Genomic DNA, 25486 nt, shown 5'->3' with positions numbered 1-25486 from the left:
GGAGGTGCCCCAGGCTCGGGGCAGGGCTGGCACAGGGGAAGGGGAGGTGCCCCAGGCTCGGGGCAGGGCTGGCACAGGGGAAGGGGAGGTGCCCCAGGCTCGGGGCAGGGCTGGCACAGGGGAAGGGGAGGTGCCCCAGGCTCGGGGCAGGGCTGGCACAGGCGAAGGGGAGGTGCCCCAGGCTCGGGGCAGGGCTGGCACAGGGTGCCCCAGGCTCGGGGCAGGGCTGGCACAGGAGAAGGGGAGGTGCCCCTGGCTCGGGGCAGGGCTGGCACAGGGGAAGGGGAGGTGCCCCTGGCTCGGGGCAGGGCTGGCACAGGAGAAGGGGAGGTGCCCCAGGCTTGGGGCAGGGCTGGCACAGGGGAAGGGGAGGTGCCCCTGGCTCGGGGCAGGGCTGGCACAGGAGAAGGGGAGGTGCCCCAGGCTTGGGGCAGGGCTGGCACAGGGGAAGGGGAGGTGCCCCAGGCTCGGGGCAGGGCTGGCACAGGGTGCCCCAGGCTCGGGGCAGGGCTGGCACTGGGGAAGGGGAGGTGCCCCCGGCTCAGGGCAGGGCTGGCACAGGGGAAGGGGAGGTGCCCCTGGCTCGGGGCAGGGCTGGCACAGGGTGCCCCGGCTCGGGGCAGGGCTGGCACAGGGGAAGGGGAGGTGCCCCAGGCTCGGGGCAGGGCTGGCACAGGCCGCCCAGGCTCACCGGGGTCATGCGGATGGCAGGGTGCGCCCCGCAGCCCTGCATGGCGCGGTGCAGCGTGTCGCTGAACATGCTGCGCAGCTCCACGGCGTGGCAGTACACGGCGTCGATCCGCGGCCACCAGTCCAGCGCCGACTGCAAGGCAAGGGCAGAGCTGAGCCCGGGCTGAGGGGACCCAACCCTCACCCCAAGGGCTCTGCACACACTGAGCCACGGCTCTGCTGCACCCAGGCTGAGGGTACCAACCCTCACTGAGTGTCTGCACAGGCACAGATCAGCTGCACCCAGGCTGAGGGTACCCAGCCCTCACCCAAGTGTGTACACACTGTCACCAGTCCTCACACCAAGCCACAGCTCTGTGGCACCCAGGCTGAGGGTACCCAGCCCTCACCCAAGTGCTCTGCACACTGTTACCAACATGCCCATCACCATTCTGCATGCCCATTATCAAACCCGTAACATTTAAACAGGCTGCAACTGAAGCACCAATTCTGACCTAGCTGCTCACTCCGTCACTCTGCCTCCTGAACAGGAACCAACCCTGAGATGGTCTGCACTCAAGATTTGGTCTGCTATCCAAATGGCATTTACTACGCAGATATTGATCTGAACAGAAGCCTCAGACACTGGGCTGATGAAATACTGCCAGAACTTACATTTGTGATGATTCGGTGGAGTGAATTTACCAGCACATAATGAAATGTTGATGGGGAATTCTGTGCCAAGCAGATCTACAATAAAAATACATAAAAGCCACTTAGGAATATCTTTGTCTTTGCCATCTTTCTTATCACCCTGAAAAACATTCTGGAGCCTTTTTATTAAATTGACAAAGCTGTCAAATCTGAACAAGAGAAGCCTAATCAGCTGTGAAAAGATTTATCAAAACATGCAGGGATTTATTACTAAGGGATATTTATACAGTTGAACTCATTTATGAGCTTCAAGGTGCTGTTAGCACAGCTTTTATGACTGACAGGTCATCAATAGAATGACTTACCATAAGCAGTGCTCTTACCTTGAAGTGCTGGTTATTGTGAGGATTTATGCGGAAGCAGGAAACCAAGCAGTCAATCATCAGGTCTACATCTGCATTCTGATTGCCTCTTGAAAAAGGTTTGCTTGGGTTAAACAGCAAATTCTATATAATTCAGAAAAACAAATACAGAAATCAGATACCATGATTATTGTTGGCTATTTTTAATACAAAACTTTCCACTGGAAACCACTGGTATTCAATTAAGAAGAAATTCAAAGTTCACTTCATTATTTCAAATTTCTTCACGGAAAATAGGAAACAAACGTTCTTACCTTAAGATCTACTACCATGGACTGCACTAGCAGGAAAATGACAGAATTATCTTCCCAGTTGATGTAGGTAGATGCTTTGCACAGTTTAACACAAGCAATAGCAGCACTTTCAGTCAGCTGCCTGCTCCCACTGTGTCCTGCCAGGGCCTTCCTGAGATTGTCCAGGAACAGTTTCTGCAGAATTCAAACCAGGGATAGTTATAACCAGACACTGTGATGGCAAAAACCAACTGGATGCAGCACTCTGGAGAAATCCTGTCATTTTTGAAGACATTCCCTTTGGGTGACCCAGGGCAATCAGAATGGTACAAGAGGTAGTTGCTCACTCTCAGCTGCAGCCACACCAAACCCAGCAGGTGCTGCAGGTGTGGGGCTCACAGCCCCCTGCAGACCCCAGACCTCAGCACAGCCGTGTGCTGCGGGGGGAGGCAGAGGAAATCACAGCACAGAGATTCACATCTCCAAGGAGATGGAAAAGTTCTGAAATAACATTGTTTGGGACATACTATCTCTATGAATTACTGACAGTAAAAGAACATATGTAAGGTGAGAACTTAAAAAGAGTGCATAAATTTACATATGGAATTGCAATGTGCTCTTTAAGGAAGAAAGACAAAATTAAACATCCCTGAAATACAGAATCAGCAAAACCAGAGCCAGAATTCAGCCACTTCTCTTACCTTGTTCATTTTAGTTTCCTCTACCACATCCTTTGCTATATCTTGGATTATCTCTGGACACAGGACCAGGAGGATGATCTGCAGTGGCCACACTGCTGCTTTACGTTTTGTGCTTTCAGCAAAGCCATCCACTAAATCAAACAACTTCTCAGCACAATCTGCATAAAACATAAGCCCAAGTTCAATACCAGTTTTAACTATGAAGAGGTAAAGAACAGGTATAAAAGAGCAGAGGAATAGTTCCACCTACACAGAAGGAAAGTTCTGGTTTGCACATTACTGACATGCTACTGGGGATCAAATGGTCTCAACCCAGTTAAAGACATGGTTTACCTGAAAATTTAAATTCTCCTCTTTTCACTAGAGACAAGTAAAGGTGATGTTCTCTAAGTTTTTACCCTGTATCAAGATGAAAAATATACATTTAAAGAGTCTCCATCTTTTGGGGTTTATTTCTTTGTGTTGTGAAGCACAAAATGAATATCTTTTAAGAGGGGAGTCAGGAAAGAAGAGACAGGAACATACTCTTGCCTGCCCTGACAAAGGCTGACAGAAATTTGTTTCTTTGCAGGCTGCACGAGGAGCAAAGAGGGCACAAAATGCAAGTGAATGCATTTGGGGATGTTTGAGGAACCAACCTTGAACACTGTCATGTGTTATGCCTTACCAGCCATGTCAGTCTGGGGGGTTTGGTACAGCTTTGTGAATTCATCAGGATAGTTTTCCACCCAGTTCCAAAATGCCTGCAGAAAATAGGAAACACTTTTACATTCCAGAGCTTCAAGATTTTTACTGAATTACACATTTAAACAAAAAGATTTTATTCTTAATTCTAATCACTCCATATTTCTTGAAAAACAATTTTGCATCATTTGCAAAAACAATATCTGCATCAAAGGGGAGCAATTTTTATTTTATAGTAAATTACTGACCTGCAACTATTCCCAAACTAGAAGTCTGCAAATAAACAATGAAGTATTGAACACTTACCTTCTCCAGACTGTTGATAACAGCTAACTGAGCTACTTTCTTTAGGGCTTTAAACTTGAATACAGTCTCTGTAAAGATAAAAACATTCCTGCATTTAGAACAGAAACTTGTTCTAAAACCAACACAAAGCAATTTTCAAATTGATGTTTTAAGAGTACTTAACTATTTTTAAATACTTCAGTAAATACATGATTGTTTGGAGTAAAACAGAGCAATAAACCCAGATATATCAATTGCACTGTGTCATCCTGACTAACCAGACTCAAACAGAAATATTTCAGAACATAGGCTGAGACCATACCTTGTAAGAGTCGCTTGAGTTTTGAACAATCCACACTGATGTACTGTAAAAGTTCAATATCATGAACATCAGCATTATCTTCTGAACAAACAGTCAGTTCCTGCAATCTAAAAATACACAAAGTAAAGAAACTTATTCATCAGATCCTCTCAGGTATGAACACACCTTTCAACATACATTTCAACAGCAGAGGAATGTTCCATCACCTCAGATAACATTTCCAGATTCAGAAAAAAAAGATCTTGCACGATTAAGACTTAATATTACAGTGTTGTGCCACCCTCACCAGTGGTGAGCCTTACAAGGTGCCAGTACCTTCTGTGGATTGACTGTGCCCAAGATTTGCCTAAATCCTCCTGTTTTCCACCCTCCTGTGGAAGTAACCTTGTCATCTTTTCCATTAACATTACAGTCATGGACTCCTGACACCTTTAGGCTCCTGCTCCTTCAGCAGGTCCTGCCCCAGGTAAGATCTCAGAGTAGAGCAGGGACTGATGGATCACTGCAGGCAGCTACAGCCATTCTTGGTCCATGTTTCTCTGGCCTGAGCACTCAGGATGAAGTTTAGTCACACCAGTTTAAACACAACAGCATCTTTTCACACTGGTGGCTCAGATGATTTATTCAGCATCTCCCAGACACCAAGGCACTGATCACCACAGCATCTGTTCCAACAAACTGAGGACTGCCAGGGCTCCTTCCAAGGCTACAGATGTGTTTCAGACATGGAATGTGATTTCTGGTACTAGACACAAAAGCAGTTCTTCATGTCTTCAGCGCCAGGGAAACTTAACAGCCCTCACTGGGAATGGGAAGGTCCCCACTGCTGTGCTTTTCATGCCAAAAGTCCCCCAGCTGCTGTGCAAGGCCCAGAAATATGCCTAAACAGGAAACCCAGGTCAGGGATCAGCAGTGCTGACTGGCAGCAGGCTGACCCCTGTGGAGACCAGCAACAATTGGTCAAACATTTAACTGTTGCTGTACAAGGCATCTGGCAGGGGGAGCAGGTTAGGGGAGAAGCACTCTGCTCCAGCTCCAAGGGATGCTCAGGGGGCTCTGGGGTAGGGGAACAAACCCTGCTACAGGCACACAAATACACACAGCCTCAGTGACTAGATACAAAGATTCTCCAAAAGTTTCAACTGTAAAATGCTTCCAATGAAAGGAGCAAAAGAAATTAGTTCCATTTCCATAAGCAACAAAACACAATCAACCTACAGAGTAAAACCACATCCCCATGCTAGCTGCCAAGGCTATGCTATTGAAATAGAAGTTATTAAAGGCTCTGTAATAACTTTGAAAATACTTTAAATTTCAAATTAATTATTTTAGACTGGTTTCTAAAAGACAAACATTTTCCAACAAAATATATAAATATATGAAGAAAATATAAATCTTTGTTTCAATTGAATTGGCTCACTCATTGCTATGTGACCATGCAAGGCTGCCCAAGCACCACTTCTAATAAATCAAGAATGATGTCGACAGTAACACTGCGTGACAAGAACTAAGCTACTTCAAGCACCTTTCAAAGAACATCAAAGTATTTCAGTAATAAAAAGCTTAGCACACCACTCTAGTGGATTGACAAATGCTGAAGCATCAGAAGGATCTGGAACAGAGCAAAAAGAGCAAAGAATAGATGGGAATTTTGGGCCTGTCTCCCTTTTTACTTAGAAAAGCAGAAAATCCAGTTATATTTACAGTAAATGTGCTGTGAAACTCAAGTCAGTCAGAAGACAAATGTGTCTTTTCCAACAACTAACAAACAGCCCAGCTGTTTGCCCCCTTCAGGCATAAGAGAGATTTAACATAAAAGCTTCCTAGCAGGAAAACAACCATGGGGTTCCAGCAGAGCTGTGGACAATCACCAATTTTCATTCTAAATTTGTAAGTAAAAGGATACAACCATTAGCTTCAGCATCCTTTTTTTTTCCCCCAGGACACCTTGCACCCACAGGAACTTATTCAACATTTTTGCTGCTTTATTTTCATTCAATATTTTCACTGGTACTTTTGAAAGCAGATTAAAAAAACCAATAAATGCAGCCAGCAGTAACCCAGGATGGGGTTGAAATGGGTTCATTTAATAAACTGAAACCCAAGTAAAACTGTGAAAGGTTGAGGATACTCCACTGGAAAACTACTCCATCAAAGAGCACTTGAAGCACTGGCTCCTTGGAACAGCCTGCAGCTGGTGGCAGACAGAGGCAGCAGCAGTGCAGTGCTGTCTCTCCCAGCCCTCAGCAGTGCAGTGCTGTCTCTCCCAGCCCTCAGCAGTGCAGTGCTGTCTCTCCCAGCCCTCAGCAGTGCAGTGCTGTCTCTCCCAGCCCGCAGCAGTGCAGTGCTGTCTCTCCCAGCCCGCAGCAGTGCAGTGCTGTCCCTCCCAGCCCTCAGCAGTGCAGTGCTGTCTCTCCCAGCCCGCAGCAGTGCAGTGCTGTCTCTCCCAGCCCTCAGCAGTGCAGTGCTGTCTCTCCCAGTGCTGCAGCAGTGCAGTGCTGTCTCTCCCAGCCCTCAGCAGTGCAGTGCTGTCCCTCCCAGCCCTCAGCAGTGCAGTGCTGTCCCTCCCAGCCCTCAGCAGTGCAGTGCTGTCTCTCCCAGCCCTCAGCAGTGCAGTGCTGTCTCTCCCAGCCCGCAGCAGTGCAGTGCTGTCTCTCCCAGCCCTCAGCAGTGCAGTGCTGTCTCTCCCAGTGCTGCAGCAGTGCAGTGCTGTCTCTCCCAGCCCTCAGCAGTGCAGTGCTGTCCCTCCCAGCCCTCAGCAGTGCAGTGCTGTCTCTCTCAGCCCTCAGCAGTGCAGTGCTGTCTCTCCCAGCCCTCAGCAGTGCAGTGCTGTCTCTCCCAGCCCGCAGCAGTGCAGTGCTGTCTCTCCCAGCCCTCAGCAGTGCAGTGCTGTCTCTCCCAGCCCTCAGCAGTGCAGTGCTGTCCCTCCCAGCCCTCAGCAGTGCAGTGCTGTCCCTCCCAGCCCGCAGCAGTGCAGTGCTGTCTCTCCCAGCCCTCAGCAGTGCAGTGCTGTCTCTCCCAGCCCTCAGCAGTGCAGTGCTGTCCCTCCCAGCCCGCAGCAGTGCAGTGCCGTCTCTCCCAGCCCTCAGCAGTGCAGTGCTGTCTCTCCCAGCCCGCAGCAGTGCAGTGCTGTCTCTCCCAGCCCGCAGCAGTGCAGTGCCGTCCCTCCCAGCCCGCAGCAGTGCAGTGCTGTCTCTCCCAGCCCTCAGCAGTGCAGTGCTGTCTCTCCCAGCCCGCAGCAGTGCAGTGCTGTCTCTCCCAGCCCTCAGCAGTGCAGTGCCATCCCTCCCAGCCCGCAGCAGCAGCGCAGCAGTCAGCACCTGGTGGAGATGCGGCTGAAGACTGCGTTGAAGTTGTTGCAGCTGAGGGAGAAGAGCACGCCCGAGGCGCAGCTGCGCAGCTCGGCCGCGTGCTGGTTGCCCTCGCGGTAGGTGTGGATGAAGTGGCAGATCTCGGGCAGCAGCTGCTTCACCAGCATGGTCTCGTCCAGCCGCATCGTGTCCTTGGGTTGCTGCAAAAAAACAAAGGATTCAGAAACAAACTCCTGAGCTCTGCTGGGCAGCAGCACCTGGAGCACTGGGCCGAGCAGGGCCTGGACCCTGGCTCCCTTGGGCTCCTTCCCCAGACAGCCAGAGCACCCCACACCTGCAGCTGATCCTGAGCACTCACTGGTCACTCTCCTCTCCTCCAGCAGAGCACCACAGCAGCTTCTGCAGCAGCACACACTTTGCCCTGTGTGGAGGACCAGGACAGCCCTGACCACCTCAGCTTTCCACAAGGGCTAAAGGGCAAAGACCCCCCTCACTCCCCTCTGGGTAGGGGCTTGGGGGCCTTATTTTGACAGCGAGTATTTTATATTAAAAAATGAACCAAGAAGAGGTGCTTCTCCCTCCCTCTTGCTGGGAATTGCTCTATACAAGTCAAAAATGGCCTAATTTCCCTGCAAATGAAAAATCTAATTTTTGCCAGTTTGCACAGTGTGAGACATAAGGAAACTATTTACAAAAGAATTCAAAGTGAAACTTTGCTCTAGTAAGAGCAAGTTTTAACAGAAGGGTCAGCACTAAAGCTTTCTAAAAGTCTACCAATGAATTTTCCATAGGGAATTGGGAAGTTTCAGAGACTCCCACTTAGTTGATCTGAGTCCTGTTGCCATGAGAACTTGATGAAACATTGAGCAAGAAATCCATCTGAAGATACCACAGAACACAACACCCTTTGTACGGAGCTTTGGCTCACTCTAATTTAACATATTCTGCCTCAAACTGCTTTCATTTGAAGTGACAGAGCAAGAAACATTCAGCACAATTTTAGGCTATTTAAATATGATGATCTATCAGGAAAACCACTGTTTCAAACATTATGCATAGAAGGAGTATTTAAAAATAAGTAAATTCTGAACTTAAATTCTGTTTTTTTGACTCAAACTGCTTTTTTTTACTCAATGCACCAAAGAAAAAAGTGCCAAAAAGAGGTGCTTTCCTCATCTGTAAAAGCTGGAAATTGAATACAGGTTCAAAATAAAATCCTGTTCTTGTTAAATAAATAAACCACTGCAAATGTGGCTCCAGGGGAAGTCAGGCTTTGCAGCTCCAGCTCAGCACATGAGCTGTACACCCAGCAGCACTCTCCTCCCAAAGGGAGCAGCACACTGCCCCAGCAGCTCTGACTGCAAACATCAGGCCTGGGCTCCCAGTGGAGATCTGGACATGGTTAACTAATGCAATCTAGGAAACACCTGCAGAAATCATCTCCAGAGCAGTGGCAGCAGTCTCTGCTCTGTATAAAAGCACATGGAAAATTACTTCAACAAATGAAAGTTTTAAAACATTTAAAGAAAACTCAGCACTGTAAGCAGAGAACTTAGCAGCACAAAATGGAAAATTTGTACTGAATTCTCTGCTAACTTTTAACATGAAAAAAGATCATTAATTTTAGACAATAAAAAGCACCCTCCAAATTATTAATGCATTAATTACATCAACTACTTGCATTTATAGGAAGTTTTAGTATTTTTAAATGGCATTAATCCTACTTTGCTCTAAATCTGATGAGTTTTTAGTACCAGCAACAACAGATATCAGAGCATTTGACCTGTATTCTCCAACCCATTGGACTCCAAGTTAGAATTACTTATGCAAGCCTACTCACCCCTGCCAGACATTTTTCCAGTGTATCCAAGATAATCAGCTGAGATAGATATAAATTCTTTTCAGCAGTTTCTCCAAATATTCTCTAGAAATAGAAAGGATATAGATTCATCTGAGACATGGATATTTGACTTGCAATGCATGGAAGTGAAGCAGTAAAGTGGCACAGTAAATTATGGCTCCATTACTGCTCTGCTTTGGAGTTCAGACATAAAGCCAGCAAAAATCAGATTAATATAGGAATTAAAACCTTATCACTAAAGAAGCATCTTTGTCCAGTCTGCAAAGGCAAATGCAGTAAGGAATACACATCCCTTGAAAAGTAAGGCTGGAGGTGCCCTGCAGCCCTGACCTCCCCCAGGCCCAGCAGCTGCTCAGAAATGCAGGTTCCAGCTGCTCAGAGCCTGTTCTGGTGCCATTACTGCTGCCTCTTTCCCAGTCACCCACAGGATGCCCCACTGCAGACAGGTGGAAGGCAGGATTCCCCTGGGTGTCTCAGCCAGCACCAGTCCTGTGCCAGGAACAGGCACTGCCTCCAGCAGTGTTAGGGCAGCAAAACAAAGCAGGAAAGACTCATCCAAACCCACGTGGGTACAGGTGCCCACAGCCAGAGCACTGCCAGAGCCACCCAGAGAAGCTGATCTCACCCCAGGGGAGGGCTGGCTCACCTAAGCCCAGCCTGCAGCTGAGAATTTCTGAAACCAAGAGTGTAATCACTGACTGTCTCTTGTTTGCTGCAGCTACAGAAATCCTCCCCCATTATTGCTGATTCCCACTGAACTCACACGTGACAAACATTCAGACTTGCACCTCAGGGCAAGCGTTGGATTTTTAACTGACACTTTTAGCTAGGTCCTTCCTCTCAAAATCTGTGTATCACACATACAAGCTTCTTGTAATTGCACAGTTTTCTCATTTATCAGCCAATCATCTTGCACATCAACATGTTCCCTCATGCCTGTAGAGTTTAATTAAAATAAATTCTCTCTCCAAAGGGATTACAGGTAGCTTTAAGCAGCCTAAAATCCCTAGCAGCAGGGCAGCCTATTTTCTCATTTTATCAGTCCTCTGCAGTTCCAGCAGATGCACAACCCTGTAAAACTGACAGCCAAGGGCTCACTCCGGAAAATGTCTCTAAAACAAAAAAAAAAAAGTACTGCCAGAGCCTGGCCAGTTCTCTTACCTGTTTGGGGAGATTCCAAATTACATGGATTTAAAATTCAATTAACTAAACCTTTCTCATTACAAAGGTTCTGAATGAAACTCACCTGGTTGTTACAAAGTACATCTATTTTATATACACAGACACACAGTAAAACACACAAGCACTCTGGAAAATTCAAATAGCCTAAGTTTTAAATCCTCTCCCTGCCTAAAAATCCCAATGCCTTTCTGTGGAACACAGTTATAATGGATGCTGCTGATGGTGAACTTCAGAACAGAAAATAAGTAAGTGTAAAAGGCAAGCAACAAATTGACCAAATTTCAAGTAATTCTCTGCAGATGATACAACAGAAATAAATAACTACTTGAAAAATCACCAAATGCAAAATTAGAAAACTTACCATGTTATTAACATTTTTTAAGATATTGGTGAGACCACTGATGACCAGGGAAAACTTGTACTTGGAAATGTTGATCAGACATTCTTTGTTGTGCTCCGTGCTGACTTTGGTGTGGGTATTCTGCTGGCAAGCCTTTATTGGAAGCTGCAAGAGAGAACTGTTATAAGCCTTTTCACATTGAAATTTACAGCTTTAAAGATGGGTTAAAAACTCATGACAGCACAAATTACCTTGAAAAACATTTTACAAGAGAAAACAGCAAATGCATTATTTCATCTTCTCTACATTCATCTCCCCATTAGTTATCTATAAAACGAAGTGCTTAAGTTCAGCTGTTCCTTGTTCTGAACTGAAACCAAACCTCTATTTTGTGGTAAATTTTCTACAACCTGATTGCCAAAGCAATGAAAAGGAGCAGAAAAACGCAACACAGAATTCCAAGAAAAGATTCTTTATTTTTAAAATGGTTTTATTAAAGATCAAAAGTCTTCCAAGGCCAATACCTGCAAGAAAAAAATGCATCTTGGGAGCAGAGGGGAGGAAAAGCCCAGCAGCTCCCAGAGCTGGAAGGCAGCTTGTCCCTGTGTGTCCCCTGCTCTGTGACAGGGCAGGACTGGCCCTGCAGCCCCCAGGGACGTGGGGATCTCTGGGGCTCCCCCACAAACAGCCCCAGGGATGAATTTCAGCCTCCAACACGCTTGGAGCACCCGTGAGCCCAAGTTACCTGTCCCTGCCCAACATCCAGTTAAAAACCAGACCTGCAGTGCACCTTTTCCCAGAAAGAGAGGATCCAGAGTGACTGCCCAGCCCTGCACTGCTGTGTGAACACTGGGCACTTTGTTTCCTGCTGTACCCAAATTCTTCAGGGGTCACAGACCAGGCACTTCCCAGGCACACATCCACTCCCCCTGCTGCTCAGAGCTGCCACTGCTGGGACACCACTCTTCACAAGCAATGTTTTACTCACCATTTATACTTTTTAAAAGCAAACAAAGATAGGAACATTTATGCCATTTGCATTTTAAAGTGTGGAATTGGAATTCCCTATCCATAGAAGCTTGAACTGCTACTACAAGGTCCCGTGGGACAATGCAGCTCCCTGCCCCTCCAGTCTGGGACTCCCTGGCACTTTGGGCTGCAGTGCTTTACAGCAGCACCAATGTGCTCGTTTTAGCCCTGCAAAAGCAGAATAAACAGCAGTTATGACTCAAGCTTTGTTTTCACTGTCAGATGTTATTTTTACAATACATTTTTGGAAGTCATTGGTGGATGATAGATACATTTAATTTCAAATTTCACTATTGCTAGTACTTTTTATTTGAATTTTCAAGTATCTGTGCTGACAGCAGCAGCAAAGCTTGATACCACTGAGTGCTAGAACACTTGAGAAGAGCCCCTCAAAGAAACTGTGTCACAGATCTAGTTCTGTGTGCTCCCATGCCAGAGAAACATCACATTACACACTTCTGGAGCTTCCTGCCACAACAGCCACTACAACAAGGTCACCTAGAAGTAAAACTGCTTTGTATACTACCATTTAAAATAAGAAACCATACAAAAAGGAAATATTAGCACTGTTATTTTGGGTTTTTTTATTTCTCAGCTCTTCTCTTTGTGCACCCTGACATGCTGGATCATTTTATTTCCCCTCACATGCAGTGCCAGTGCTGAGTGACTAAAGAGAATCTACTACTCTACAATACCCATTAATCTAAACATTGGGGGGGAAAAAAAGCTGAAACATTACTTTCATTGACTTTGATATTATTTTAGAAAAAAAGAAATACTGACAAATGGTTTCCTGTTTGAATTAGAAACAAAAATTAGAGCACAAAGCTTAAATATAACAGGGGCTTTAAACTGCACACATGCCCTGCTCTGAGCTCACCCCAGGGCAGCAAGGGGACAGTCAGCACTGACAGAGCACTGGGCACTCCAGCCCACACCCAGGTGGGCTCCACACACCTCCCTCACCCCAGGGCAGCCTGACTGCTCCTTCTGGGGTCAAAGGAGACACAGAGGACAGGCAACAATGGCATTTGGGTCACAATTTTGCCTTGTTTCATGTACTGGACAAAGACAATAGGTACATGAAATCTGGAACCCTTACCAAACTGCAGATCTTTGAGAAGGAGAAAGAAAAAAAAGATTTACTGTGTTTGGGTTTTTTTTACTTTTATCCAAAAACATTCAGTTTAAGGGATCCTGCCTTGGTCATAGATACTAATTATTTAGAAAAATTAGTGGTTTTCATGCCTGTAAGGTGATTAGTATCTGTTTCAGGTATTCTCTAATCTGATGCAAGAAGGTCCAACCTTTTGTTAAACATGGACATTGGTTGGGGACTACCACCACTGACAGACCTGAGTGTCTATAAGTTGTGCAAAAAAGAAAAGCTACACTGAACCAAGGATTTTGCTTTATCACTTGTAATTAATGAACACAAAGTTAAATCATCTCTATTTAGTCTGTACTTAATAGCCTGGAGAAACACACAACATCTAGGAAAAAGTCCCTAGTGCTGTCCTTAACAGCTCCAAAATCCACCTCAGTTCATTCTTCCAAACAACTTCTTGGAGCTTTTCAACAGACCCAAAGACACACATGTACTGGTGACAGAAAATCCCCACAGCACCAGCCCTCCTCAGCATCAGCATTGGTTTAAATGCAGACACAAATCCCTCAAAATCAACAGGCACCTTCCTCCCCTCCAGGAACACACACCTGTTAAAGAGGCACTGTCCCTGAAAAGAACCTCCCAGCTCAGCCTTCCCAAGAACACACAACTTCCCAAAGATTTTATACAGGTTGTCTGAAAAGCAAGCATTGTCAGAAGGTGAACTGGAGTTGGTGCTGTGACCAAAGGTGTATTTATTTACATCCTGCCAACACAAAGACTGTGTCAGGTGAGGAAGGGCCGTGGATCACCTGGCACTGCCACTGCAGCCAGGGGACACCTGTGGCACTGGGCCTTTCCTCCCCTGTCCCTGGGCTCCTGCTCTGTGCAGAGCTGCAGCTCAGCTGCAGATCCACTGCCCACACTCTGAGAGCCAAAGCCACTGCAGGCTCTGCCCTGGGGAAGATGAGCCAGCACAGCTGTCCTGCAGGGCAGGGCTCCAGCCCTCCTCAGCCCCCAGCCCAGGGGAATCTGCCCCACACTGCCCTGGGGACGGAGCTGCACCTTCTGCCAGCCCAGGCACAGCCCTGGGGGCACAGCCTGCACAACACAGAAACACCTCACAGCACATCCCACTACTAGCTGTGATTTCCTAACAAGCCACGAGGAAAACCAGAGCTGGTACCTGCAGCCACTGCTTTTGCAGGTCTCTGATTCTGCACAGATTTCAAACACTCTGGAGAAAAATCAACAGGACGAGGGAGCATTTGCTTAATTTAATACATTTTAATTAAAGGGAGAATAGAACATTACTACTGACTTCCAGTTTTTATACACTTTCTTAACTGAGAGCCATCACACCTCATGATGCAAATGGGAAGTACAAAATCCATACAGCAAAAGCCTTCTTTCTTCACAGCATATCAGAATCACAGGATCATTAATGCTGGAAGAGACCTCTGAGATCACTGAGTCCAACCTGGGAGTGATCCCCACCTCATCACCAGCACAGAGCACTGAGTGCCACCTCCAGTCATTCCTTGGACACTTGCAGGGATGGGCACTCTACCACAATAACCACTTACATGGCCACAAGTTTATAAAGGATTCATACTTTTTATTACACCTGGTGGTTTTAAACCAATCTAGATGTAAATGGTTTGGGCAGTCAGACTCCTGCAACTATGCTCACAACTACTCCAGTGCTGTGCCAGCCTTCCTGTGATTTCACACTAACTCACTTAAAGCACTATGAAAACACAACACAAAACTGGAAGTGAATATTTCCATAGGAAAAAACCCAGAATTTTATTTTCCAAAGACTATGTCTGAAATAACAGGGAATTCCACAAATTTCCAGGCTCTTTGTGCTACTGCAGTCTAATTTAATCCTGCTCACCCCAAGTTTTGGAAAATACAGTAACTAGTGCTACATGCAGGCTGTGCTCTCCCCATGCTCTCTGTCAGTGTGGTCTCCTCTCACTCCTGCAGCAGCTGGAGCCTGGGGACAGCCCCAGGACAGCCCTGCAGCAGGTGAGGGCTCACTGGAGCTCAGGGCAGCACTGGCAGGAGCTCCAGGGATTTATTCAGTGGGCCAGGCACTGGTTAATTCACAAAACTCTGCTTGCCAGTCACTCCAGGCCCACAGAATTGTACACACAAAAGCAGATTTTGGTTAAAGCAGCATTTATAACAACAAACAAGAGCAGACCAGAGCAGACTGGTTTGCCCTGATTTCCCTTGTTTTCAATACCAATCAGCATCCTCTCAGCTTGCTGTTTCATCTTTCCTAAAATGAATTCAAGCACTCAGCAAATGAATGAAAAGCCTGTCTACATCTGTAAATTTGGAGAAAAAATGGTTACACCTTCCTTCTTTGCAAAGGAAGGAAGAAACCCTGGAAAAGTTTGTCTTCCCCTGGGCAGAAGAACCACAACACAACAGACCTGAGCTGCCCTTCTCCCCCTGCTCACTCAAACACACTCTGACATGCCAAGCAGGGGCTCCTGAGTGAACCCAGAGGTCCTGCATTCAGGCACACACAGCATGCAAACCCTCACAGCTGCATCAACACCACTGAAATAATGTGCACATATTCAGTATATTTTGATAAGACCATGACTGTGACTGACAATGATGCACATAATGCATACTGTCACTGTAACTCCACTATTTCAGCATCTCAAGAATCAGAACATCTTCTTTCCTCTCCCCTACACCTATCCATAATCATGCCATAAAAAGTACAGAAAAATAATTCTGTTTTGAGAAGTTTTTAACTCCTAACAGATGCTGGCAAGCCTAATTCCACAACATACACCACAAAGAAGAGGAGAAAGCCAAGGGCCTTTTAACACCAGTACATCAAGAAATATTTTCTTGCATTATTAGAAGCATAATCAATCCTGTGTTTTCTAAGCTTATGGAAAAAATGATCCATGACTCAAGATAAGAGGGAGAACAGGGCAAGAATGCAAATATATCTATAATGTATTGCAAAAATCTGCCTCATTATAGTACCAAAATACAAAGTTTGATATTCTCCTCTTCCAAATAAACTTGGTATAAATGTAAAAAGAAACAGCTTGTTTCCCTTGTGCCAGGCAGGGTGCTGAAGCCCAGCAGCACTGAGGGGCAGATCCAGCACAGGAACAAGGCTCACTCTGGAGAATCAGCTCCACGTTTCTGATGGATTCACACCAAGCAGGGTCTCACAGAGCTGGGCCTCCTGTGACACAAAGGCTGCACTCACAGTGTGGCAAAATGGGCCAGATAACACGGGAACTGATCCCTGAGCCTCAAGGGAGCTACCACACGAAAGGAAAGGAGTAGGGATGGAGTGTAAGCACTGAGCTTAGCCCCACTGAGAGTCACCCACCTAATCCCAGTAAGTACTTCCTGCTGGTGGATCAGAGAAATATAAACTCTAAGGCCAACAAATCCTCTTCCTTCCATTCAGAAAATCCTTCTCCAAACTACTAGCGCTGACTCTCGCAGGGGGATGCAAATATCCATCACTGCAATAGCAAGCAGTGGCTGGAAGCCGCTCCTCAGGCCCGGAGCCGCACACCGGCATCGCCCTGCACGGGGGCACGGCCAGCACGGCTGCAGCGCCTCCAGCCCCTCCGCCCCGCTCTCCCTCCCTCCGGGAGAGCCAGATGATGTAAAGCAAGGACGCGAATTTCACAGCCATGTCCACGGACAGCAGAGCCCCTCGGGGAGCCGGGCCCCTCCCGGCGGCGCAAGGACGGACGCGCCGCACCTGGAGCCGCGGCCCGGGAGCGGCGGGAGCCGCGCACGGCAGCGCCGGGCTGCGGGCGGAGGGCAGCGCCGGCCCCGCCCCGGGCCCGCCCGGCACAAAGGGCGCGGGGCCCGGGCCGCGGCCCCGCACGGGCGGCGGGAGCGGCGCTGCCACGGCCGCCCCCGCCCGGGCCGCGGGGCCGCTCCCCCCGCCGCGCGCCCCCGGCCCTCCCCGCGGCCCGGCCAGGGGCACGCGCCGCCGCCCCCGCTACCTGCTCGTCGAAGCGGTTCACCACGGCCTGCACCCACTCCACGGGCTTGTGCGCCGCCATGTCCCGCCGCCGCCCGCCCGGGGAGCGCCGGCAGCGCGCGGGCGGTGTCGGTGTCGCGGGCCCTCAGCGCGCGGGGCCCGCCATGACACCTCACCGGAAGCGGGAGCGCGCGCCGCCCCCGCCGCCGCGCCCGCCGCGCCAGGGGCACACCGAGCCCCGCACTGCGCCTGCGCAACGCCCCCGCCCGCGCGCTCCTGCGCCTGCGCAGCGCCTGCGCCGGGAGGGGCCGGGGAGCGAGGCGGGGCCGGCGGGGGGCGGGGAGTTGATGGGCGGGGTCGGTGTGGGAGGAGCCTGGCGGGGAGGGGTCGCTGAGGGCGGGGCCCGGGTGGGCGGGGCCGCGGGCGGGGCAGGAACGCCCATGCCGCGCTCCCCGGGCCGGATCGGCCTCGCCGCCCTCCGGAGCGCACCGAGCTCCATCCCGCCCCGAGGAGCCACCGCAGCTGCTCGCGGCCGGAATGCGCCTCCTGCCCACCAGCTCCGCTCCCCCCGCACACAGAACCCTCGGCTGATCCTTTATTCCCCTCCAGCCGCTGTGCGTGACAGATCACCCACAGTTTTGCTGGCTCAGGCTGCAATGCACAGCTGTATTTTACCTTTCTATATTTCTATACATTTCTACATTTCTATATTTCTATACATTGACTTATTCTGTTGCGTTCCAAGTCTTCACTGCAGATCCGAGTGTGGCACCTTCGTCCCCAGCCTGGTCGCACCAGCCCCAGCCAACTGTTTACTCAGTGACTCAGAAAAGTAGGATACACACAAATAAACATCCACTTCCACTTTCCTTCTTGGGAATGTTAATTTGTTTTCCTTCTGGGTAGACAGAAGCACAAAATAATGTTCTTTCATACTAGAGTCACGTTGAAATTCTGGTGATATAAATAAAGACGCAGCTTGAGGTGAGGGCTCTGGAACAGTGGATTTAAAATTGGCAGAAGAACTGGAGAATGAAACAGAATTTCTGTCCCCCCACTCAGTCAGGGCCTTGATGTGACTCAGAGCCTCTTGCTGTTATCACAGCACATAGGAATTATTACCAGCAACAGCAATATCAAATTTATCCTGAGTTAACTTTTCTTGTAAATAATGAGCAATAAAAATCCTGTAATTTGGATTTACAGGACAAACAGTTCCATTGCATTCTAGCATCAAGTCCAGGAATTTGGGTGACAGCAAATTTTTGAAGAGCAGATGTTTTATAAAAAGACAAAAATTAATTGCAAATATTTCATTTAAGAAAAAAACCAATTAGTTGGTGGGAGCGTAAGGCTTGTCACAGGGAGTGCAAAGGCAGAGAACACAAAACACCAACAGCAAACACAGAGACGAACACAAAACACCCACGGGTTCAGTGGAGCAGAGCCCTTGCCCAGGAGCGTTTATTAATTCCCAATTAAACCCGAGGGCTGGCTCTGCCTGCTGGAGGCAGAACTGACCCCACTGGGCCCTTCTTGTCACGTCTCCTTCTCCAACTGTTTATGTATTTGACCCCTCGGTGTCCCACAGCAGGCAGGCAGGAATAATCTCCACTGAAGGCAATCCAGCCACAATCTTCACAGGGATCTGCACGTTCTGCCAAAATCTAAACAATAATAATTAATGTGGGGGCAGGAAAGGGCTTCAGCTGACTGATATGGTTGTGAAAAACATGTCCCAAAATGCCAGAAAGAAATCAGGGTGATATGATTAGATCAGAGAGAAGCATCCTGGGAACTCCTGGCTGAGGTAGAAAAGGACAGGCTATTTCTTTTCTCAAAATGTACTAAACAAAACAAACAGTGCTTCTTCCTGCTTCTGGCAGTGTTTTTCCCAAAGCAAATCTGTTCCCTAAAAGCAAACACGATTTGCTGTAGAACTCCCAGATTTCAGACACAGGGGTTGAATGATGATGCTGGAAATTCTCATAGTGTTCCCCCAAACCCTTTGAAAAATGTCAGCCAGTACTTAGACTGGAGACCTATTCTCCCACTGCTGTTCCCAAAACCCCACAATATCTCTCCCATTCATTTCTGTGCCAGACCCTGCCTGGGGTCTGTGACAGGACAGTCTGTAACAGCCAGCTGGGAATTGTTGGAGAATAAACCATTCCAAGTTCCCCAGCTCCTGATAACTCTGAGTGGTGGCACCATTTCTTCAGCAGCTCTTGCCAACCTCCTGCTTGTGGGTTTTTAAGGACACTTTAGCAAGAGCTTTTTTATGCATTTCCTTAAGCTTCTATGAAAACTAAAATAAGGAATTGCAGCCTAAGGCATCCACAGACTGTTGTCAGGTTTTGGTGTGAATGCCAATGACTTTTCCTCACTGAAAATTTCCCATTGTGGCTGTCAAAGTAGCACTGGTGGTGTGAGTCACATGGCACAGGGAAGTCCCTGCCATTCTCTATTCCCTCTCAGCAGAGGTTTAGAGCCTGAACAGCCAAGGTCATAAAGTGTGAATTGGAAATTTATCTATGTGGGAAGAGTCCCCCTCGTGAAATTTCCAGCCATGGATGTTTCCAATCCAGCCAAAAATGCCCCTTGAATCACTTCCTTGGAGGTATTCTGGCACTTCTGCTTTTTGCCTAAATCAAAGGAAGAGCAGGCAGATGAGAAGGTCGAGGCATAGACAGGAAACGACCTGGCCAGGTCTGCAGGAAAACCCCCGGGAATTCTCAGCTCACACTTTGTCCTTGCTGGGAGTGAAGGTGCTGATCCTGTGTCACAGATACCATCAGCTAACAACCCACCTCCAACAAAGTCCCCTTCAAAGGGAGCAGCCCTGCAGCATTTCCTTCCTTTCTGCTGCATTTTACTCTTTCAGATTCAGTTAATTTCTGAACATCACCTACTCTGAGACCTGGGCATTTCACCTGAATTGGCTCTTGGAGGTGACACTTCTCTTGGCTTCTTGCCAGAGAATATGGATTTTTTTTTTTTTTTTTTTTTCCCTCACATCGTTGTGTTCTGCTTTCCTCTATTTTTTGTTTTCAACTCAAATTATTTATTTATTAACCTATTTTTTCTTCTGAGTCCCTGAAGCCTCTGTTTCACCCTTTGGTTTTTTTCTCTCCATTCCTCCCATCCCAGTTTCTCATTTTCACCAGCATTTGTCAAACACTCCAGCAATGTCTCGAACATTCTGGGCGATACTTTTCAATTTCTATTTATCTATTTATTTTAGCTTTGGTCCAGAAGCATTCCTCTGCAAGGCACAGGTTTGATCCCAATTCCTGATGGACGGGGTGTCACTGCGGGGGAACTGTGCCAAATCTGCCATCACGGTCAAAAATATTTCCCTCCTGCTCTTAAGGGAAGCCAAACAAACAAACCTAAGTAAAGGAGGAAGGAAGGGAGGAAGGAAAGGATGTGCCAAGTTTCAGTAAGAGGTGATTTAGCCCCCAGCTCCAGGCCCTTAGGCGCGGGTTTAACCCGGGGCGGGGAGCGAGGAGAGCCGGGCAGAGCCGAGCGCTCGCAGCCGCGCGATCCGCGCTCCGCCCCGAGGAGCGCTGCGGTGCTTTTGTCCATCAGAGGGCATTAGAGGCCAATAAACCCCCTCGGGCTGGGCTGCCTGCCGAGAACAGCCCCATTGTCCGACCCCTCTTCTTCCCGGGATGTTCTCCTGGCTTACCCTGCCCCTGTGCATGTGTTGCTCAACGTGAAGAAACCTTTTCTTAAGTGTAAACCACGGATTTTCCTTTGTGTTCTCTGCTTCCCAGTTCCTCCCTGACTGCAACAGGAACAGAGCCAGCAGATGATCTGACTAGATTAACGGTAATCACAGAATGATGGATTATGCTCCAGAGAAATTAGAGATTCTGTACAAAATACTCACATTGGAACTTCTATCCCAGAAAGCCCAGTCATCAAAGGATCATCCAAACTGTAGCACGATGTTTCACACAATCAATTCTGTAAGCAACTATTCCTGTTCCAATAGAAATCTCATTTGGATGCAAAACACCAGGAGTTTAATCCCTGGTACTTGATCTGATAAAAGAGATAGTCTATTATCAAGGCCACATAAGAGCTCAGATATTCTAATTTCACTTAATGGAACTGAATATTTTCTGAAATGGAGGCTGATGCCGTGCAGGGAAAGGGACACAGCCCTGTTATGTCTGCCTGTTTGCCTCGGAGCTATAAACAAGCTCTTTGTGAGCCCCAGTTGAAGTTTGTTTGATCACAATCACTCCCAGTGTGTGTGTTCATGTTCTAAAGACTTCAGCAGAATGAGATCATTTTGTGTATCTACTTTTCTCTTGCCTGGTGAGTAATGCCATCCCCACACACGACAGTCATTGAAGAGGTTAAGTTACTTAAATATTATAAAGCAGTATTTTAATTGTTCTGGATGACTAATCAGTTCAGCCTAGATTAGAACATTGCCCCAGAGGATAATTCGAGGTTATCACTTCCTCTCCTTGACATTTTGTTTCCTTTCTGATTTTGTTTATCACACCACAGGGTCAGCAAGAGGAGCTTTCAGCTTGTTCCTGCAGTGGTTCCACTGTAAGCAATGAAGAATTCCCCATAAAATCATGTTAAACTTATCCGAGTGCTTGTCTCCAGAAATCCTTCCAGAGCCTCGTGAGCAGCTCCCAAAGGTTACTCAGTTCCAGGGAATGCCCATCACTCAGGGGACCTGCAGAATGAAATCCAGTCTCAATTTGCACAATACAGGACCAGGCCTGACACTTTTCCCCCTGACACTATGTAAAAACCTGTGCAAGTCCTATTCAGTTCAGTGGCATTACTGCTCAGTTAGATCAGCTGATTTTAGACCATAATCACATGGTCTGGGACAAGGATTTGGGGTCAGCACCATCAGCACATCCATCACACATGGCCTTTGCTGCAGCACCCTGAGTCTGAGCCCTGCTGGCACCACAGCACTCCTGACCAAAGGGTGGGGGCAGAAATGGCATTTCCTGCCACAGGTGGAGTCCATGGTTAGCAAAGACCTGCAGGATTCACACATGGGACACCCGGACTTCATTTTAACTTACTTTAAACACGGGTGCAGTGCACTGGGGAGAAAAGCCACAGGAGCAGCCCGGCCATCAGAAACTGATTTTCCTTCCTGCTCTGTCTTAAGTGCTCAGGTTAGGGGAGGGACTGGCAAATGGAGGAACTGTCTGATGGAAAGGCAAGTCTTTAAGGAGTGGGACAATGTCAAGACCAGAATTGAGCTTTTTGCTTCTTAAACAACCTCTGTGTAAGCCTCGTGTCAGCCTGTATGAATTTATGAATATAAAGGCTCTTTGTTACTGAAGAGTTTTCCCCAACTGCTGCTCAGTTTCCTCCCCATGACTCATGCCATTAGCTGATGCTGCCCTATTTAATTGCAACTGCTGCTTAAGCCCACACAAGCTTTTCTAAAATAAAATCTTAAAAAGGCTTACTTGCAGTAGGTATCCAGCAGTTTGGATGGATGGCACATGGCAACATCCTCTGGATAAAACTGCTGCTTTGCTGAGCTTCCAAATAATGCTGAGCAGCACAGGGGCCGTGGTCATGGTGACTTTGAGCTGCTGTTAAATGAGCTGGGAACTGGGGCTAAAGCTCACCCCAGAGCCATGCCCCTCCTGTGAACACCATGGCTACATTTGCACTTTCCTGGGGAGCTCCCAGTTGGTATCCACACACAGATCCAGTCTTTGCTTTATTTTTTTAATTCTTTGTTCACATGGGCAATGACAATGTTGAAGAATCACACTGCTGACCATTAATAATTCTCCTTGCCCTAAACCTGAACCTGAACCTTTATGGACTCATTCACTTGCTTTGCATTTTTGGACTCGTTTTTCATCATGGGTGTGATTTTGCAGTGCTGCAGGTCCACGGATTTCCCAGATATCATCATGTGACTTCAAAGCAGCAGCGAAACAAAGGCACCACCTCTGCCTTCCTTGCAGTCATAACAGGCATTAAGAAAGAGTAAGAAAGCATTCCAGAGCTGCAGAGGGCAGGGAAAAACGCCAGGCTCTCTCAGAGTATGCAGTATGACAGGAAAAGCCAGCTCCAACAGAAATAAGGCAAGAGGGCAATGCTTCCAGGCTCAGCAAGGAAGGAAAGGAAAAGGTTACAGCTGTGCAGCACACGAGCTTCCTCCAGCTAAATCGTGTAATGGAATCCCACTTAAAATATTTCCTTGTGTTAGACTGGCAGGATTGAAGTGGTCAATTTATCTTTTACCTCCATATATAGACCTCAAATCAAAAAAAAAGAAAATTTCTCCATTTTTTTGACAGAGTCATGGCTGAACTTCAAACACAGCCCAAAAAAGGGCCTGGATTGAGCCACGTGGGAGCTGGAAGTCTTTGACCCAGGAGTGTGGAAGGGACTCCAGCTGCAGTTTGAGATTAGAAGCCACGTTAGATCAAGTGTGAGTAAGTCTGCCTGATTTCCACGTGGCAACTTTATCACTGTGTAACTCAGCCTTTACTACAGACACACTGCTTGCACTGCAGGGCCTCCTCAGGGCTCCCTCTGCACCCCAGAGCCTTTGAGTCAGTGCTGCACAGGCAGCAATGAGAAACCCCATCCCTGCAACCTGAAAAGATGGAACAGCAAAATTCAGGAGGGTGAGCACAGCCTCCCCAAAACTGGGGTTCTCCCAGGACACTGCCCAGAGCCCCAGCAGCAGTGACCTGGCTCCAGCAGGATGCAGCCTTGGAGCACGGCTGGGGCTGCCCTGGGTGTCAGGTCTGGCAGGAATGTGCTCTCTGTGCCACGTCTTTAGCTCCCAGCAGCCTTTTCCCAGGGAGCAGAGCATTCCCAGAGCCATTCCCAGTGTTCAGCTGCCTCGACACCCCATGTTCAGCCAGCTGTGAGTGTCTTTGTTCTGCAGCTGATCCCTGCAGGTCTGAGCACGTCCAGCTCATCCCCCATTTATGACATCCGGCAGAAAGGTAAATTATGCTCCCCCAAACCCTGCTTTGCTTTAGTGGGGAACCTTTTAATCTTATTTGTTACACATTTTGTGTGCAATCTGTGCCTTCAGGAGAGCTATAATGAGAGGATAACCAGAAATCTCATCAGCCTCTTTTGGGAAACGTGGATAAACAGAGCAGAGTGGGCCCCAGTGGACCTGGGTCCTACCTGTGTACACACTGCCCACACACTGCTTGCACAAGGGACTTATTAGCTACCAACTGCTGCATTTGCAGTGCTAGTGGCAACACTGAGCTTTTACTTTCCATGCTACAGAGGCTGCTGGGATAATGGAGCCCATAATTACATCCAGCCACTTGTTAGGGCTCAAATTACAAAACCGGATTTCTGTGCCAGACCTTCAGGAAGTAAGCCATGGAAGGAATCTCACAAATAACCTGCAATTACGTTAATGCAGAGGGCAGGGCCTTCCCTTAAGAGCTCTCAGACTCACTGGAGTGACCCTGGCTGGCTGATTGGGGCCAGACGTGCAGTGGAGAGGAAGGTGATGAATGAGAGGAGGTGAATTACACTGGCACAGCCCTGGTGCCTCTGTACCCAGGGCTGCTCAGGAACAGACACAGAGAAACAAAGCCTGTGGTGTGGGGCAGTCCAACAGTGGGGTCTGGGCTGCTGTGGTTTATTCCTTTACCCTGTGCTCACACAAGGCACATGTACATGATCACAGCCCCATGTGCAGTGTGAGTTTAACTGTGTCTCTTCCCAGCCCCAGGAAGCTGTGAGCAGAGCAGCACTCACACCTGCACAGGAGTGTGGGGAACAGAGGCTCAGGCACACCTGGAGAGGCCAGCACTGGCAGGTCCAGCTCTGCTGAAAGCTCCCTGCCTGTGTCTGTGCACAGGTGTCACCACAAAGGGCTCCACACTAGCCTCACCCTGCACACACTGAGCAAGCACAGCCACACTTCCTCAGGGTGCCCCACAAGGGAAGGGTCTATGCTCTCTCCTCACTCTTACACCCATTTACAGCATTTTTACAACCCAAAAATGGGGACTAGGAGAAGTCTGCTCCACTTCCAATCAATGTCCAATCCTCTCAGGTTCTGCACCTCCTCTGTAGCTCTCTGCATGTGCTCCCTGTAGCAACAGGGCTGGACACAAGCCACCCAAATATTTTCAAGCTCAGTTCAACACCAGCTCAGGCCCCCTCGAGCTGTTTGATGTGTGAGCAAACACTCTTTATCTATAAGCAACCTGCTCTTTCCCAACTCCCCGCAGCAGGAATGCAGCCTCGGCTGTTTCCAGGCAGAAGCTGTCCCTCACAGCCCTGCAATTCCCCAGCATGCTGACTTCTTCTCTCCTGATTATCTTCTTGATCTGCTCTACAGAATGTAAGGAGTCTATCCCATTCGTTTTTCCTGTTAAATGCAACCTGTTTTTCTATAAATTGAATTTATAGATGATTTATCGACATTTACTCTGACACCCTTCATGCCATTGATCTTCCCTCTGTTTGCACAATCCTGATAGCCCAATACCAAAACATTTTTAAAACAAAACAAAACAAAACAAAACAACAAAAAATATTCTTTCCATTGTGAACATGTTCAGCAGTTTATTACTGCTTACACCCCAGCTTAGCAGCAACCACTGCAAAGTTCTGCCTTGGGCCAGATATTTAAAAAAAAAAAGGTAAATATTTCCTATTAATACAAAAGCATTTGGGTTTGGAACAATT

The 25486-nt window shown here is 47.9% G+C and overlaps 1 protein-coding gene across 2 annotated transcripts in view; it reads right to left on the bottom strand.

The window, feature by feature from the left end:
* NF1 (neurofibromin 1) overlaps positions 1-17022 on the bottom strand; it is a 73629-nt gene extending 56607 nt beyond the window's left edge. For both annotated transcript variants that reach the window (XM_056506820.1, XM_056506821.1), the window contains exons 1-12: positions 16815-17022; positions 10686-10829; positions 9122-9205; positions 7291-7481; positions 3971-4077; positions 3670-3737; positions 3347-3422; positions 2680-2837; positions 2000-2173; positions 1707-1829; positions 1345-1419; positions 692-823 (exon numbers count right to left, since the gene is read on the bottom strand). In XM_056506820.1, coding sequence (XP_056362795.1) covers positions 692-823; positions 1345-1419; positions 1707-1829; positions 2000-2173; positions 2680-2837; positions 3347-3422; positions 3670-3737; positions 3971-4077; positions 7291-7481; positions 9122-9205; positions 10686-10829; positions 16815-16874 — 1392 coding nt within the window. In that variant the 5' untranslated portion in view covers positions 16875-17022. The remainder of the gene's footprint in view (positions 1-691; positions 824-1344; positions 1420-1706; positions 1830-1999; positions 2174-2679; positions 2838-3346; positions 3423-3669; positions 3738-3970; positions 4078-7290; positions 7482-9121; positions 9206-10685; positions 10830-16814) is intronic.
* Between the last annotated feature and the right edge of the window lie 8464 nt (positions 17023-25486).

The sequence above is a fragment of the Oenanthe melanoleuca genome, chromosome 19 (genome assembly GCF_029582105.1).
Source record: "Oenanthe melanoleuca isolate GR-GAL-2019-014 chromosome 19, OMel1.0, whole genome shotgun sequence".
Taxonomy (NCBI): Eukaryota; Metazoa; Chordata; class Aves; order Passeriformes; family Muscicapidae; genus Oenanthe; species Oenanthe melanoleuca.
Note: the sequence above shows the minus strand (reverse complement) of the source record. Positions and strands in the feature narration are given on the sequence as shown.